The 18,750-nt window shown below is 41.1% G+C and overlaps 1 protein-coding gene across 2 annotated transcripts in view; it reads right to left on the reverse strand.

Annotated features, from left to right (window-relative positions):
* Nucleotides 1–1,219: 1,219 nt before the first annotated feature.
* TMOD2 (tropomodulin 2) overlaps nucleotides 1,220–18,750 on the reverse strand; it is a 54,413-nt gene continuing 36,882 nt past the window's right edge. For both annotated transcript variants that reach the window (XM_036116633.2, XM_036116632.2), the window contains 3 exons: nucleotides 16,559–16,702; nucleotides 11,037–11,181; nucleotides 1,220–9,106 (listed from right to left, as the gene is read on the reverse strand). In XM_036116633.2, the coding sequence (XP_035972526.1) occupies nucleotides 9,072–9,106; nucleotides 11,037–11,181; nucleotides 16,559–16,702 (324 nt within the window). In that variant the 3' untranslated portion in view covers nucleotides 1,220–9,071. The remainder of the gene's footprint in view (nucleotides 9,107–11,036; nucleotides 11,182–16,558; nucleotides 16,703–18,750) is intronic.

Here is an 18,750-nt window from a genome sequence, read left to right on the forward strand (position 1 = left end):
GGAGTTGCTCCTAGAGCCAGATTGCCAAATGCAAAGGAGGGTACCCAGAAAGCAGAACAGGTACAAACAAGTTAAAACATCAAGGAAGTCACAAGAAGCAGAGCTAAATGAGAGGGCATGTCAGGAGTAACTCCTGAGTCAGCTCTATCTTGTTTATATTCAATTATTGGAGTGATGAGGGAGGGCTTATTTGCCAGAAGGAATGGACAGGAGAAACACAAAAATAAGTAAGATACAGTCCTGCTTAAATTCCTGACATTGCTGACACAAAATGGACAACTTTATTGGCATTAACATCCATGGATATTCAAGTTACCGTTTAGGATAGTAATACCTAAGTGCCTGCTACATGTCAGGCGCTGTCCTAAGTGTTTTACACATTAATCCTCATAAGAGCACAACTGTCACTACTGTCAAGTATGATCATGATTCCTATTACACAGGTGAAGAAACGGAGGCTAGGAAATCCACAGAAATTTATACAAGTGAGGTTTTAACTAGGCAAGTCGGACTTCGAAGTGCATATTTGTAACTCCTATTTATTACAGCCCCACAGCCTGAAGGAATCCTTTAAATAATTACTATACTTCCTTGTGCACAAGGTGTGGAACAGCTTCTGTGCGCACGCACACACACACACACACACACACACACACACACATACACACACTTTAAGTAAAAGCCTATGAAAAACATGCTGTGTTTACTGTGCTCAGATTCCTTCTTTGCAGAAATTAGACCTAGGCCCTCTGTGCTTCTTCTTGGACCTTTCCATCAGTCTAAGTGACAAAGAGGGCAGAGTTCAGCAGGAGGGCAGGAAAAATAGATTTTCTTGCTTTACCAGGGCAAATCTTTAAAATGTAACTTTGTTATTTTTAATGTTCTGTGTTATCAATCCCAGCATAGCTTAAAAAAAAAACCTTAATCTGAAGTTGACATTAAAAAATCAAGGTAAAACAATGAACCCTTTGGGATTATCTATATTCCTGCTCCCATTTATTCTAACAATTTTTAACTGTTTAGCCAAATGTATGCATATTTGTTTTAATGAGTTCTTTCTCCCTCTGGCTACTTCTCATCTATCTACTTCTTATCTTCTTCATAATAAGGACACTTTATAGTCCTTTCTGCAAATGTACTCGTCTAATATGAGAACATGGTGCCAACCATTCATTTTAAAAAGACAACGTGTCTAAAAATTAGCCAGATTAAATCAGTCTTTACTTTCATTTTAAAAGGAAAGTTTATTAATTCCTAATGTTCTGTACATTTTCACTTGGAAACTTCATTCCAGACATAAATGAAGACATCATATCTTTGAAAGCAGAAAGATCTTGATGAATTAAAACAGTATACATTTACCTTAGCATTAGGTCTGGCTCGCTAATTCCAAAGGGTCAAACATTGCACCTATTTGTGCCCATTGGGATTCTTATTATCAGGGTAAGAGGATTTCACGCTTCATACATTTTGTTTTATCACACACTTATTTCCCACAATGTCCACTTTCACATTTCAAAAGCAAATTAGTCTTTCATTCCCTACTGAATAAATGTCTACCTTTAATTGAAAAGTTTCAAAATTAAAAGTGAAACTATGTGAATTTTTCAGTAACTGCTTAGCCAAATAAATGTTGCCAATATAAGTTTAAACAGTTTACAAAGCATTATTTCCTTTGTTCTCTTCAAACAATACAGGTACACACATAAGGTCACACATTACAGGCATCAAAACTAGTAAGATATTACGATTGGTGGCATGCAAGTATTTTACATTTTTAAATGCAATGAAAAATGCTGCTTGTTTTCTTTCCTTGAGTAGATGAAACAGAATTAAGATAAAGGTTTAATTAAAATACCAATATTATTCCACAAATATAGTGGGTTTTTTTTTAAACCAAAATGGCAGAGATAAGAATTTTAGGTCAGAATAATTTCTTTCTTAACTAAAGATTGTCACTGGCAATGTTTGGTACTAAAATAAAATTTCCTTAAAATGCACATTTTCTATTCATCTCATTTCACCATATGGCCAATTCCTATCTATTTGCATTTAGATCATCCATGGGAAATTTTAAAACCTGGGCCAGCTTGTCTCAATTGCACAGTGTATTTCTGATTGGCTTCTCTCTGTTATCAATATGTGCTTAAAAACACACACGTGCGCGCACACGTGTGCACACACACACACACTTTAAGTAAAAGCCTATGAAAAACATGCTGTGTTTACTGTGCTCAGATTCCTTCTTTGCATTTCCTCCTCTTCTTCTCCACCAATTTTGAGGAGAAAATATTATATATTTTAAAATCTCCTTTCAGAGAAAGCTGCTCCTCCAGAACTATTCTGAAGACAGTAAAAACCGCTGAAGAGGAACAGGTAACTGTCTGTGGAATGTTCAGACCTCTTCCTCTGGATAAAGCCTTCTGAAGAGAGATGGAGCTGCAATGGAGGCATTACTCACGCATGCTCAGAGGCAATGGAAACTTCAGAATAATAGGATTATTGTAAAGCTTGGGAGCTGGGAGGGACCTTAGAGAGCATCTAACCCACTCTACTTCATTTTACAGATGAAATGTAGACGAGAGATGGAAAGTCTTGCCCAAAGTCACACACAGCTAGCATCCAAATAGCACATGATGACCAATGGAGCATCATTCTTGCGGGGCAGGAGGACAATTGAACTCAAGCAACATTTATGAAGCACCTGATATATACAAAGCACCTTACTAGATGCTACTGAAGACACAAAGCTTGATGAGATGGTCCCTGCATCCATGTGCTTATGAAAGTCCCGTGACGCCACATTTCAATATCTTTCTAAGCACAAAAATACTGGCTAGGGCTAAGGTTGCTGCTGGTGTTAACAAGGCAGTTGCTGCTTGGGAGAGCTGATCTCACAGGTGACACTTTCTCCCTTTCACTGTAAGGGCTTGACCCTGTTAAGCCGCTGCTAGAGCCTTAAGGATAATCTTCTCTCCTAGGTCTCCTGTCATACCTCAAGTCACAGCCTACCCCTGTGGTGAGAGAGCCTGGCAGGAGGGCAGCACTGCCCCAGACTCTCCTCTCAATTCTTAATCACTGTTTGCTCCCCCCACTTGTGTCCAGCCTTAGACTCACTGCAAGGGTCCTGACCACGTCCTGGGGTACTGTCAAGATGACCCAGGAAAATGCTCTACCACACACATCACTGGTATATAACACCCACCCACCCATCAACTACCTCTCCCGTCTGAGTGTTAGAAATGAAATAATTCCAGTCCCCTACATCATACCCATGCTGTGATTGCTCATACTCAGTGGTCAGAAGAAAATAAAACAGATTGAAGAGGCAGTGGAAAACATTAGTGAATAGATGATGAAAATGATGTCCCACTTTTGTATAGCCCTTTCCACTGTAGAGTTTTCATCCCATTATCTGATTATTTTCTCACCACAAATCTGTGAGGTAGTTAGTGAAGCTATTATTCCCATTATAATATAGCTGAAGAATCTTAGGCTTGAGAGACTAAGTGGCTTGCCCCAAAGTCACCCAGCTAAGATAGTGTGGAGCCAAGTGTCCAGATGTCTTGACTCCAAATCCAGTGCTCTTCCCCCTATGTAGTCTATAATTGTCAGGCAATTGAATGAATTGCCCATGATCATATACCTGCTAAGTGTTGGTGATGGGATTAGGAGTCAGCCTCCGAGTCGGTTAGCATGGTGCCCTTCCACCATACCAACTAGCAGAGCCGGTGTGCTCAAAATGACTACCATGGAAGATGTCAGAGAAAAGTCCAGCCTCCTTCACCCTCTCCCAAGTCAATGATGCATTACAAAACTGGGACAACTTCTGCTAAGTGTATGGCCTTCCTAGAACAGTACCCAGATCCAGGTTACAAATTTAAACTTTGTAACACCTCCTCCATCCATCTCCTGGATGTTTAATCACTACTGTTATGGGCAGATGGGAAGGCGGTGGTGAGCTGAGCAGAGTTTACTTCTCCCCTTAAGCAAATGGAGACCTTTAATTTCCATCTTCTTCCCCGCCTCACTCAGCCCCTCCACTTAATAACTTCTGAACAACAAAACAAAATTCGATCTAATCTAGAGTTGGGAGCAAGAAAACAATAAATCCATCTTGAGGTTCTGGGTACTCTTTGCTCTCAAGCTTGTTCCCAGGAGGCCCGATCATGTGATTTTCATCCAGAGGGCTCAGCCTGATGCTGCCAAGTGTTCTCACACCTTGCCTTTGCATGTGCCCCAATCCTTTAGCTTTGAGGATGGTCTGTTAAGTGGCAGAGATATTTGAAGTGAGGAGCAATAAGGGGAACCTGCTACAGGAAGGCAGAGCTAAAACATTTCTTTTTCGTTCTCTGCTCATTAAAATGAAAATAGCTATTATTGCATCATTAGTGGAAGAGTGGAAGGAAGCTTCAGGATCATGACTTAAAAGCTGACACCAGAAACAATTCCAACTCAGTAAAGGTAACATACCATAGAACGCAGTATTCATAACTTACTGCCCCCTGCCCACTTCCGCTGATGCTATCAAAACTTGAACTAAAAAGATGGTATCCACTTTGCAAAAAGGCACTCTACCCCCCAAACCCAGAAACACGTATCAAATTGTATTAATCCAGAATTCTTACACTTTCTCTGTCTCCTTTACACTGCCTGGGAGAGGGCAAAGTACATCATATCCCTGAAAAAAGGAAGTATCTGCAAACTGTTTTGTAAATTTAAATGGCTATCCCACATTTAAAGCATGCTGATGCTTCACGCCGGTTTCAAGTTTGAGTGTCCGAAATGTTCTCATGGTAGTTCTTCAGAGCACACTGGTTTCCCTAATGTTGGTGCCCTGCCAGGGGCCACATTTCTGTCTGGAAGAGAAGCAGCTCTTCTTTTGGTTTGGTGTACCAAGCTTCCCTTAGGGAAATTGTTCTGAGGAGTATAGGCATTGGGATGATTTCTGAGTTTTTAAATGGAGATGGGCTTTTGTTGTAAGATGAACTGGTGCTCTAAGATGGGTGAGCTGCACGTGCCCCTCCAGGCTGGTGATTGTCCAACCTAGGTCCGCAGCAGCTCCAAGAGGGGTAAGGGAAGAGGGACCGGGAGACAGCATCTCCCTTCAATCTGTCATCCAGCTTTAGCCAAATACCACTTATAGTATTTGGTGATCTTTATGTACAAAATATTTATATACAACTTACCCTACTAAGATGGAAGGAAGGGGCGTACTCGTGTTGATGAAGATGAACGTGCTTGCACTTACACACTTCAGGCACATGAAGAGTTTAGTGCTGGAACAATAAAATGATTTGCAGGCTTCTAATAATTATTCCCTAAGAGTTATCTTCTATACATGCTGTGAAATTTGGTGGTTGGTAACCTAAGCTGCCAACTCCAGGAAGTGATTTGCATTGAACCTGGGCCTGCAGCAATGCTAAAAAAGGACAAGGGAAATGGAGCTGGGGAGAGTGCATCTCCCTTCAATCAGTGGTCCAGATGTAGCCACATACCTCATTAGATAATTAGATATTTGGCCACACACGTGCACAGCGTGTGCACGTGCGCGCGCGTGCACACACACACACACACACACATTTATTTACATTATGCCCTATCAAGATGAAAGGAGAGGATTTAATTGTGTTAATGAGGATAAAATAGCTTCCATTACACACTTCAGGCAGATGGGGAGATGTAGTGCTGGACGAATTATATAATCTCTAGACTTCCAAAATTCTCTCTTAAAAAGTCGTCTTCCACATATGCTGGGATGGGTGTTGGTGATAAGAGCCTGCATGTCCTGATGTGTGATCTGACACTAGCATGGGCCTGTGCAAGTCTAAAAGGGGGAAGAGGGAAGGAAGTGGTCTGAGGAGAGATTATCTCCCTTCAACCAGTTGTCCAGATGTTGCCAAATATCTCAAAATGTAGTACTTGGCAAAATGCATACATATAAAAATATTTTATATACATTATGCCCCACCATGATGGATGGTAAGGGATTAATCATGTGCAGGAGTACGAAAAAGCTTTACTTACACACTTTGGGCAAATGGGGAAATGAAGTCCTGGGCTAACTCAATGATTTATAGGGTCCCCAAAATGTAAGTTTATCTTCTAATAGTTATCTTTAATATGTGAATACTCATGGAAATGTCACCTTTCAAGCTACTTTAAAAAAACAAGTAATGATAAGATAAAGTGATTAGTAATAAATATTTGATTTTATAAACTCTATTACATGTGACCCAACTATTTCACAAGCTAAAAACAGGGCTAAATTTTGTTAATAGCCCACTATTTTGCTTTAATACTATCAACAACCACAGCACAGTCATTATCAAATTCTTTTCTTTCTTGCTTTCTGCCAGAGTTTATCAGGAACTGCTTTAGCCCCCAGTCCTTGGGGCTACAGGGAACACTCTGCAGGATACAAGATTTCATAGAGGTGAAGGCAAGAGAGTGAATGAGGAAAGAAAGGAAAAAGTGTTACTTGAAGGGCAAGTCAGGGACTCAGCACTTACAATATATCTGCAACAAATCTAAAGGAATAGGAGAAAGACACTTAAGAGAAAGGTTCTTCCTTTTGGCAACATGGTAACCAAAACATGTATACAAAAAAAGAACTGTGTACAGGGTGTGCTGATGAATGTTTATCAACCAGCAAAGTAGGGGGGGAAACACGTCCTGATTTGTAACATTTGCTAATTTCCATAGTATAAGTACTCTCACCACGGCCAAGTTCAAACTACCAACAACAAGTCCTAAACTTCTGAGTTGGGAAGAGATGCACAACAGCACATCATTATACAGTATTTCTGTCATACAGACAAAATAGATCTGAATAATCTCAAGAGCAAAGAAAATTAAAAGGTAGTTTTGAGTATTATTTTTGTTTTTTAAAATAATCTAATTAATTGTAAGTGCATGCCATTTAATTTTTAATAATGGCTGTGTTTAACAACGAATTTGCAAAATTCTTGAAAATTTAATAATTGGTAAGCCTGTAGGAGTTGCCTCCAACATACCACACCTAAATGAGTAAGAGGGAAAGAAAAATCAAACTGAAAACCATCAAATGATATTTACTATGTTTTTATAGAGAGAGATATAGTCAAAAGCTAATTAAAGGATTTTTAGAATTCCAAATATATCAACATATTCTGCTCATTATTCCCTCAAATAATGTAAAATATTGTCAAGAAAATGAGAAGTTTCAAAGGATTTTAGTGATACGGATGTGAGTTCTTATAATACAGGTAAATGTCCAATTTGATGAAGGTTATCTCTCCTAACCAGATTCTCTGTGTTTTACAAGCTAACTAGAATAATGCACTCATTGTTCTCCCAATAGCTTGTTTTACTACTATCGAGCAACTCAGGAACACTCAGTAACTAAACAAATTCGGACTTGGGCCCATCTTCTGCTGAGTCAGCAATCTCTTTAGCTCCAGGTGTCACCAGCACAAGGGATGTCGCCTTTCCAAGGCTCAGAATTTCAGACAAAAGAAGAAAAAAGAGAAAGAGTTGGAAGGGAAGGAGGGGAGAAGAGAGAAGAAAGGGAGAGAGGGAGAGGTGCCTGAGGCAGGGTCAGGGTGCCAAGGACAGCCTCGGGCACTGACTGTCATCAAAGGCATGTGAGCTGGAGCCAAAGACTGTAGTCCTGTGTTTCCTTGGCTTAGCATCACACTGTTGCTCTGCTAGATGAAAAGCTATTGCACACAACCACGCAATCATCTCAGTTGTACATTCACAGGCTTTGTCCTTGAGATGACACACATCTGGAGAAGCGATAATTCACACTTTTTTCCTGATGTCTGCAAAGCTCTGGATAGATCATGCCATATGGACAAATGTTTGTATAAATAACTTGAACATTCACATTTCATTCTGTGATCTTGTCACACTAAAGATAAAGCAATAAATGCCTCTAAAATTTGCCAAAAAGGGGCGCCTGGGTGACTCAGTCGTTAAGTGACTGCCGTCAGCTCAGTTCATGATCCCGGGGTCCTGGGATCGAGCCCCGCATTGGGCTCCCTGCTCTGCGGGAAGCCTGCTTCTCCCTCTCCCGCTCCCCCTGCTTGTGTTCCCTCTCTTGCTGTCTCTCTCTCTCTGTCAAATAAATAAATAAAATCTTTAAAAAATAAATAAACAAAAATAAAATTTGCCATAATGATGCAATCATATGTATCAGACAACTCTAAGGTGTAATTATTATTGTTTTATTGAGGAATGTACTGTGTTAAAAGCCGCCCTCTTTCTAAAATTTAAAAATTTCTCATCATGTCTGGAAAAGTTTAAAACAGCTTTGTAAAAAGTTTTATCTATTAAAGTCATGTTAAAGATCGATTTTTGTTGAATAATCAATAAAGGTAAGTGTGCTAATTAATTTTGCTGCCTGTAAGTCTACCTTGAAGACTATTCATGGGTTACTATTTCAGACTTATTTGCTGATGCTGTGTTAAAGTATCATAATGCTGCCTTGCTTTCAGGAAGATGATACCACTGATCTTCCAACAGTGGGACACGTGCATTTAGTGATTTTTCTGGAACTGGGGGAGAATTTGCTCCAAGTTGGTCACATTTTCTCACCCAGTGAAAGATTGGCAATACTAACTTCTTATGTGGTCAGAAGAGTACTTCTGATATATTTAGCCTAACTCAAAGCTATGCATGTAAACAGAGATAGGCCTCTATCGTGATCACAGTTACAAATACATGTATATACTAAATTCCTTTCAGTGATTTAAAAAAAAAAGAAAAGTTCATGTAAGAAAGCCAGGCAACCCAATCTGAAAGTGGTTAAGTAATTTTCGATCGCTGTTACCTACTAAAGCTCTGCTGAGGTCCACTGGTGCGAGTTGCCAGAGGTGCCCGTGAGCAAATGAGACAATTGTATATCTTAAAAAATCCAAGATAAATAAGTAGTGCTAAAAAAAGAACAACGATTAAATTATTAGCCAGGTGGTTAACGGAAATGCACAACCTTGAATAAAATGGTCCTGATGGGGAAGGAGAAGGGTTTTTGCTTGCTTATTTCTATATGGCCACCATGGTGCAACTCAGCCTCGTCTTGCGGAAGTTTACCTTCGGTCTCCTTCAACTCGCTTTTTACGAACTAGGTGAGAAATAAAGACAGGAAAGAAAAAAGGTAAATTGAAGGAATGGTGCTTAAATTCCAGAGCAACAACATTAATCACACTGAACAGCAATCCCACACGTTTAAGGATATAGTTATCTTAAATTTCAATACTCAATTACCCAGTTCATGCTATAAATGGAAATGATATAATAACCTAGTGTTTTTGCGGAATTTACATTTTAAATAAAGTCACGTCTGATATTTGGGAACTTGAATGTTAGAAATTTCTATGGAGTGGCAGGTCCAGAATAGACCCGTGAAACAGTGAAGTCCTGAGTATTTCCATGGTCACATACCCACAGCCTCTGTGCAACCTGATCCCCCCCTGGCTTTAACTCCCCAGGACGACACATGTACAATCTATGAATTCAGCTTATGGCCTGAACACCAGGAGGAGCCGCAAACAAATGTTCAAAGTTTCGAAACCTGTTTTATACAAACCACCTCCCCGCCCCCGGCAAGTATCAGCTTCCAAAGAAGGGGTGATTCAGATGGCAGGCAAACTCAGAGATGAAGGTTCCCTTAAGTGGGTACTTAGTATCAAAAAAGTTGCTCTGACGGCCCATTCCCAGTTTCTGCAACCCATTTCCCCCTTTCACCTCTCCACCTGCAGGCCTGTCTGGTGGGTACGAAGAGGGTTACTCTAACCTTCCTGGATTTGGCAAAAAGGTGCCCAGGCTGTGGTCCTGCCCTAACTCTCCACTTTAAATAGCCCAGCCTGCAGAAAATGAGACAAAAGCTATTGCCCACAGCTGCCACTCCTGGGCTCATGATCGTTTTCCCATTTACTTCAAGCCTTTTCTTTTGCCTGTTTCTCTTTGGTCTCCATGTTGTTCAGCTGTGGACTCCCTGCAGTTCTCCTCGGTGCTTTCTGACTGCTGCCTCCACCCTTCCCCAAAGCCCTGTGTGCAGGGCTGCCCCCTTAGCCTCATCCTCTACATCCCAATGGCAAGCACTGCCATATGCCTGGCCAGCCTCCGGAGGTCACACAACCTACCTGGCCCGGGCCTCAGCAGCTTGGCTGAGCACGCCTGGGCAGGGAGAGGGACACTAATCTTTGCCTGCCCCTTCCGGTTCCAACTCTTGGTTTCTGTCTTGTCTATGATCTGAATCCTCCCCATGGCCAGCACTCTACTTGGCAGAACACTGTGCCCAGTTCTCCCAGCCAAGGTCTGGCCTTCTGTCCCCAAACCTCAAACTGGGGACCGAGTGCTGCTATTGGCTGGCTGCTTGCCAAGTGACTGTCGGCTCTTAGATGTCCTGTTGCCATGCTGCTTCAGGTGACTGAGCTGTGCCCACACCAAGCCTTCCATATCTGTCCCATTCTTCTGTGCTGTGGTTGACCAGGATATGCCCCCTCTCATCCTAACAGAAGAAATGTTACGGATCCTCAGCAAAGAGTAGGCAGCAGGAAAAATTAAAGAGGGGCTAACTGAAAAAGCTACTTCTAAGTTTATAACATAGCTCCATTAGTTTACTTCACGTGGAAATCACCAAAGTATCAGACATAACTGCATTTGTACCCAAGTGCAAAAGCACAGCCAGGGGTCAAACATAAGTGAACTGGGAACTTCCATGTCACTGTATCCATCTTCTGGTGCAGATAACAACAGAGGGTGGCTACATGTAAGAAGTAAAAGAGAACCAAATACATAAAGGAAACCAAGCAAAAATCAAAGCCTGTCTGGAAAAAAAGAACAAATAGTTCTTCTTGAGAGAATGCTACAATAAAATTGAAACACCGCAAAACTGATGAGAATTCACAGGATAACGTAATAATGTGCCTTTGATCAAGGACTGACACCAAAGGCCAGTGGAATGATGTCTGTGAGATATTGTATCTGAGGTGGAGAAATAGTCACCGTACTCTTCTAATTGCTAACAGCACACATTAGGGCTGCATTACCTAGGTCATTATTCTTTGTGATGGCGGCTGCCACCCTTGTTCGAGGCCCTTGCTTGGTAAACTGATATCCAAACTTGAGGATCCTTGAATTCTCCTCGAGCATCTGGGCAATTTCCATCTCCACAGCAGTTCCCAGCTGCTGTCTCTGGTTACAGGTGCGGACACATAACAGGATGACCAAGAAGAAAGAGGAAACAGTTACTTGCATGGGAGAGATGCATAGCTACTTGCTGGACAAAAAGGTAAAGGGGAAAAGTCTCACATTGAAAGGAATAAAGTCACTTGAGATATTTTTCTCCCATACAGTCACTTGAGACCTGCTCCTTGTCTAGAAGCAAAATCCAACAGACAGCCAAGTCTGTTGGCATGCTAAACTGAAAAGACTAAGCCAATTATTTATGAAGGAAAAGATGATTCCACATGTAAAATTAAAGCAAAACTAATATTCGGTGTTTCTAATTTACCCCAGTTTCTATGGTTTAAACAAAGGGTGTTTTTAAGTAGTGAAACTGTCTTATAGCAATCAATCCAATTACTGAATTTTCTATTCTGGGATCCATTTCAAAAAATAATTAAAGGTCATCAACCAGCTGGCCATTCTTTCTCAGCAGATTCTCAGTAGGCGATCCCAAAGAAAACTTCATTGTGGTTTGAACCATGGCCAGGACAATTATCAAACCCTGAAGGGGTTATTCGGCTGTAGAAAAATCCCCAAGTTTTTTAAGTGGGTGAAAAGAGGTTTCTTGGTTTTTTTGTTTGTTTTTTAAGCTGAGACATAGAATAAAAAAACTAAAAGCAGAATAAAAAAAAAACAGGGGCATGTAAATATAGGAATTTAAAATTAATCAAAATTTAACAGTTAACAAAAATTAAAATTCAATTTTTCCATAATATATTTATTAAAAATTTTTAACTTAAAAAGTATAGGCTTGGGGCGCCTGGATGGCTCAGTCGTTAAGCGTCTGCCTTTGGCTCAGGTCATGATCCCAGGGTCCTGGGATCGAGCCCCACATTGGGCTCTCTGCTCAGTGGGAAGCCTGCTTCTCCCTCTCCTACTCCCCCTGCTTGTGTGTGTTCCCTCTCTTGCTGTCTCTCTCTCTGTCAAATAAATTAAAAAAAAAAAATCTTTAAAAAAAGTATAGGCTTATTTAGAAAAAGCACATAAAAAGTGTATAAAATACAAAAGCTCCCTTCCCCCAGTTTTCCATTCCCCATAGAGAAAGCCAGTTTGGCATATGATATGTAGTCTTTTAAAACATTTTCTATGCATTCATATGTATACCTAATCATATGTACATGTATGCTTTTTCACATAAAAGGATTATACCAGCATATTGTTCTGAAACATTTTTATTTCTCATTTAACATTAAGAACACCTTTTCCATTTCTACTATTCTATACAACGCTGCTGCAGTGAATTTCCCTCGTACACACAGTATATCCTAGGACATTTCTGCAAGTGTGCCTGTAGGGCAAATTAGGGCTGGGCCCAAGAGTAAGCATGTTTCAAATTTTGATACATTACTCAGTTACCCTCAAAAGTATGACAGTTTTTTACTCCTACTAACAGGGTTTGAGATTTACTATTTTCCCTACCCTGGTCAACATAGGATATTATCAATCTTTTCCCCGTTTGTCATTCTAATTGGTGAAGATTTATATTTCACTTCTATTTATTTAATTGCTTTAATTTGCATTTCTCAAATTATGAATAAGAACAATTAATTTTCTTATGCATCTGTATTTCTCTTTTTGGAAACTACCAATCTCTGTCATTTGTATATTTTTTTTAAACAGCCCATGGTTCCTTTTTTTTTTTAATTTGTAAGTTTCTTATATATTAGGAAATTAGCCTTTTGTCAAATGTGTTGAAAATACTTTGTTCAGTTTGTCTTTTGACTTTCTTTTTGATTCTCTTTTCATTTTCATGTGGCTAAATTTATATCAATCTAGATTTTATATCATGTTTAGGAAGGCTCTTCTGATTTCTTCTATCAGAAATTCTTCTGATTTCTTCCATTTTATGATTTCATATATTTTCATATTTAAATCTTCATTTCATCTGGAGTGAATTTTAGTATAAGAATCAAGATAGAGCCCCAACTTAATCTTGTTCCAAAATGCAAGTGAAATTGTCCCACTATCTTTTACTTTATCCTTTCCTCACGGAGGAACTTTGCTACAAAACTCTCAGGTGTACTTGGATGTGTTTCTGGAATCCACTGTTCTGCCAAGTCTATTTCTACGCCAGCATCATGCAATTCTGATTGCTTTATTATATTTTAAAAATACGCCTTTTAAATTTGGAAAATGTAAGTATTGAGTAGGTGGAGGAGAAAATTTAGAGAGAAACTTTTATGTTCTAGGCAAGGCCTAAGGTCTAATTCTTTGCTCCTTTTCTCTTTTCACTCAGCAACCTGTCAAACCAGTCTCTCCCCAAGAAATTAACAAAATGTGGTATTTCCAGTTAGACAATAACAACTCTGGGTATCCAGTGTAGAAATTAGTGTTCTAAGCTAATGGGAGGGAGAGGCAGAGAAAAGAGATCCTGACCTCACAGTTCCATGAACAACTTTAGCTCACGACATGCTTTAGAACAGTGGGCTGTACTAAGGATTGAGACTTGAGCTAAGGCTGGGGCTGCCATAGCTATGCCTTATGCCCCTGGTGCTATCCAAGGGCAGAAGGAGCTCATGGGGTTGTGGCTGATGGGGAGGGATGACATAAAAGTCCCTTTACTTCCCCTCACAAATCTCACGCCTTTGGAGTCCTGCGCTCGGGTAACATGCAGGATGGGCATGCTGATGGCTATATAAGGGATGTAGGAGCTGCAGAAAATTATATTGGGAAGGAGCATAGAAAAGAAAGGGAGAAAGTAATGTAACACAGGGCACCTTTCTTTCTCAGCCTGAGTCTTTTTATTTGAGGTCTTCTGTGTCATATAAACCCAGGGCAACAAATGTAGGCCAAAATTTCTTATAATTTGTCTGTTTCCCTTTTATAAGTCACTAAATACAAATGAAAAAGAAAAATCAAAGTTTAAGCATACATTTCTTCTGTTTTTTTAATGACCTTTTTTGTTTACTCAAATTTATTTAGCAGTTAGCCATCTGTTTCATTAATATGCATCACCGATTGTCCTTCTCACACGGGGCATCTGATTAAACCATTACCTATTTACCCAGAGCCTAGCCGCGGCAGCCTGCCCCAGGGACGGGCTCTCAGCAGGCCTTCACTCCGGCGCGGCTGCCCGCTGCAAGGGTGCTAAATTGGTCTCAGCTGCGGGCCCTGCCTGAGGAAACGGTCTTGCAGATTATTTTATTTCAAACCCTTCATTACACAGACGAGGAAACTGAGGTCTACTTCTAATAGGCTATGAGTCGATAAGCAGAATTTGGATGGAAATCAAGTTCTGACTCTGAATTTCCTCTTTCTTGGAATAAAGCAAGGAATTTTTCCGGTTGCTCTAGAAAGTCTCAATCCTCTTGTCAGAAGTGTAAAGAAGCTATTTCAGAGGCATATTGGGGAATAAAGTGGGAAAACTACACCATTCCATTCTAGATGACTGAAAAGGGGTGATAAGGTTGATGTAAGGGGATTTAAGAGAGCAAATTCAGGATTTGTATTTCAGGGTCTTCTTCACATGCATTAGGAAAAGCTGCTCTAGTCTCAACGTTCAGGTTTCCATCTCATTCATTAGATGTAGGGTTGCCAGATTTAGCAAATAAAAATACAGGACACCTAGTTAAATTTGAATTTTGATTAATAAAAAATAAATAATCTCAATAAATAAAAAGAAAAAAATATATTTTAGTATAGTATGTCCCAAATATTTCATGGTACATACTTATACTAAAAGTTATTTGTTGTTTATCTGAAATTCAAATTTAACTGTATTTTATCTGGCAATCCTAACCAGGTGGTATCTTACAAGGAACCAGGAACATAGTTTCTGGAACATTACTTCAGATACGGGGTTTCATAATGGCCTAAACCAACATAAGAAGTTAAATACACTTTGGAATAAGGTATCCACTTCTGTCGTAGATGTCCTGGAAATAATATGCTAAGAGCTCACTTAACTACTTCCTAATACTAGTTCATCTGATAAATATTCCTGAGCTATCACTTCTTTTCTTTCAGTTCATATTTCTCTCTAGCTCATTTCCCTACTCTCCCACTCCCTGATGCCTCTTTTTAAATTTACTAGCAGCTGGACATACACCAGGATACACGGCATCCAGCTTCCTGAGAGTGTACGGCTGGGTGTGTATATCCCCTTCACATATCTTCATCTGGGAAAGCTGCTTTGGTGATGCATCCTTTCTGGGGAGGGTGAGAATAAAGGAGCACCTGTCTTCTGTAGCTTCCCCTGCTCCCCTGGCAGCAAGCCTCTGGAGGAGTCGAGGGGCAGAGGACCTGCCCTGAAGGAGCTCACGTGTCCTAAGCAGCAAAAAAGGATAGTAGAGCTGTTCATGGGACCTGTTGGGGGTTTCCATACTTAAGCAAAAGTCCTGGGTAGAATCCCGGGGCTCTATCAGCTCTTGGGAGGGTTTAGACTAGGGAATTTCCAGACATGCAGGGGGCACTCTCAGCGGGCACTCTCCCCACTGTCCCTGCCACCCCCACCCCTAATAGGAGAATGCTCACAGCACAAGGCTCTGTGTTGTCTCCTCTTTCTGGGCCCTTGCAGGGCCCTTTCTTCCCACTAGACAGTGTCTAGGCCTCTCAGATTCACTGAGTCCCATGGCAGACAGTTCCCTGTACTGAAAGGGGCAGGGCACAGCACTATGCTGAGAACTGAGGCTTGCTGTCCAACAGCAGGAGCCAGCTGAAGCCAGCAGAGCCACTGCAAACACGGCAGGCGGATGCTGGGAAAAGGCCTTCAGGGTACAGAAGATGTGGCCCTAGAGACAAGCCGCCTGCTTTGGCTGTTGATGGGAAGCTAAGAAACACTGCAACAGAGCTGAGACCGTGATCGCACTATGGGTGTGGCCTGCTTCTCTAAGCCAGACCATCTTCTAGAACCTGGATTCCTCTAAACAGGCTCTGTGGCCAGGTGCAGACTGCGGGAGTCTAGTTTTGCTCATTTTTTTTCCAGCTCTGGCAACCTCCAACCAAGAGCAAGGAGTCTGTCTCTGGGCATGGCCAGCCCGCTTTCTCCTCGAAGCCCTAGTCCCAGTGGGAGGCAACAGCAAGGCTGGGACAGGACTGGCTGCGGTTCCTGCTAGGAGGCAAGGATGACGATGGCTGCATAAAGTAGCCCTCAACACCTCCGGCCCCCCTCCTCCCTGCCCCGGTACCTCACTAGCTGAGGGCTGGGGGGGAGCTGGCCCTTTCCGTCTCGGGCTGCCTCACTGTGCATCGCGTCTGGTTACCGACATGCACTCCCATATACCCTCCACAGGCCAGCAGCTGTTGTAACTTACAGGAAAGCCGGAACGTCGAATCGAGTCATAGAACTTGGCTTTAAACTCACTGCCTTGTGGCCCCCTCTTCACGTGCACCCTGCGAGTCATACCTGGTTGTCGATCTTGATCTCCGTCAGGGTGTCATTCTCTCTCAGTGCCTCCACCAGGGCCAGGATCCCGGACCCAGTGATAAAATTGGATTCGATGTTGAGGCTTTTCAAGGTCTTATTTACTTTCAGCATATCTGCAAAAGCCTTATTATGCAAAAAAAGAAGTAACCATTAATGCTTGTAAAGATTTATTTACTGAACTCCCAGCCCCAAATTAAACACAGATGTTTTTTTATATACTTAAAGAAAAACTTAGTCAAATCAAACTAAGAATAATTCAGTCCAGCAGCCCAGACTTACGAATTTTGCATACCTGTAAAAGAAAAACTAAAACAAAAAATCCTGACCCAGGATTACCAACGTTGTTAGGTAAGAACGTTGAGTAAAATCCCACCACCATCTGTTATCATTAGCAGTTTGTTTTTTTGTGCGTGCGTGCATGTGGTTTTTGATTTTTTGTGTTTTTGAGAAAAAGACATTTTAACATTAGGAGAAATGTAGAAAGGACATAATCTCAGAATTATTTTATTTTGTCCCTTTTCCTATGAACGGATAAAAACACTTTACTGTTGACTAGCATGTGGGCACTACTGATGTAGTCATATTATTTCAGGTCATCTATAAATTAAAATTCTTCAAAGATAACTTTTGGAATATAATCACCATTCAGAGTAGCAAACCCACTGGAGACCCCCCAGATCAAAACAAGAGATACACACATGCACCTGCCTGTTCCCCTTGCACCCAAAGTTGGCCCCTGGCATGAAGAAAAGATACCATTTTTAAATGACTGGAACTCTTACAGTGCAAGAAAAACAAAACAAAACAGAGGGCCATTACTTTGAAGAATTGCCAAAATACAGAAAAAGACAGCCTGGTGGAGAAATGACTCACAAAAAAAGCTGTTGCCTGAGACACCAGAGGTAAGGTAAGGGGCATCTCCTGAAAGAACTGCCTTCAGAACAGACTGGAACAGGTAGAGCAGACAGAGAGCACGTCGCCCCTCCCTGCAGCTTCCCAGGAAAGAAGCAACCGCCAGCCCCCTGTCAATGAAAACTTTCCTAGGAAGAGGCTCCAGTGAGGCCAGGAGCTGAGACAGAAGCCGTGCAGAAACAGAGGCACCTTCAGACCCCTCACCAGACACAGTGTGGGAGAAACGGAGAGGAGAGGCAGCTATGTCCAGGAAGGAACCCCTCCCAGAGTGAAGCCTTCCTAGCCATAGACTTGTGGGGGACTCCCAGCTACCTGACAGCTCCCCATGCACACCCTTCAGAGAGGGCTGCCAGTCATTCCACCTGCCTGCTTACAAAAGCATTCATTCATTCATTCATTCAATCAATCAGAAAAGACTATCGGGCTTCTACAGTGTGCAGTATGCCAGCAGCAGAGAAAAGAAAAATCTCTGTCCTAAGAGGGCAGTTGATAAATAAATAAAATACATAGCCTGTTGGATGGTGACAAATGGGAAACAGAAAGGGCCTCCCTTTTGAGGGAGAGGTCTGTTGGTGAAACAGATTGACACAACTGCAGAGGAAACGATCCTGGTTTACACAAAACCACCTTGTTCTCTATTCGCAAGTCTGGCAACCAGTGACTACCGGACAAAGTAGGAAAACCAACCTCATGGAAGAGAAAAGCCAACTTGACCAAATAGGACAACATGCCATAGAGGGAACAGAAACAAATGTAAAAATTCTAATTGTTATTCTCCCTCTTCTCACCCACCAAAAAAAGAAAAAGAAAGAAAACACATTGTATCCATAAAATAAATACTGGCTATTGTGGGGAGAAAAAAAGAGGAATTTTAACAAGAAAATGTTCTGAAAAGTTTAAATACTACATTGAAATAAAGAAAGGTAATGGACATCCAGAATTACAAAATGAATGAGCATGGCTGAAGAGCACGTTGGTGAGTGAGAACATAAATTGAGGGCTATTCCAAGAAGGTAGAGTAAAAAGACAAAGCTAGAAAATATGAGACAAATGTTAAAAGATATGGGGAAAGATAGAGAAGTTCAACATTCATCTAGTAGGAGTTTCAGAAGGACAAAAAAAAAAAGACAACACAAGGGAAGAAATTATAAAACAATAAGAAAAAAATTTCCTAGAGTTGAAGAGAGTTATGAGTCTTCATCTGAAAGAACCCATAGAATGCTCAGCAAAATGAGTAAAGAAGACTCACAAGTGGACAC

This window comes from Halichoerus grypus, chromosome 8, assembly GCF_964656455.1.
Source record: "Halichoerus grypus chromosome 8, mHalGry1.hap1.1, whole genome shotgun sequence".
Classification (NCBI taxonomy): domain Eukaryota; kingdom Metazoa; phylum Chordata; class Mammalia; order Carnivora; family Phocidae; genus Halichoerus; species Halichoerus grypus.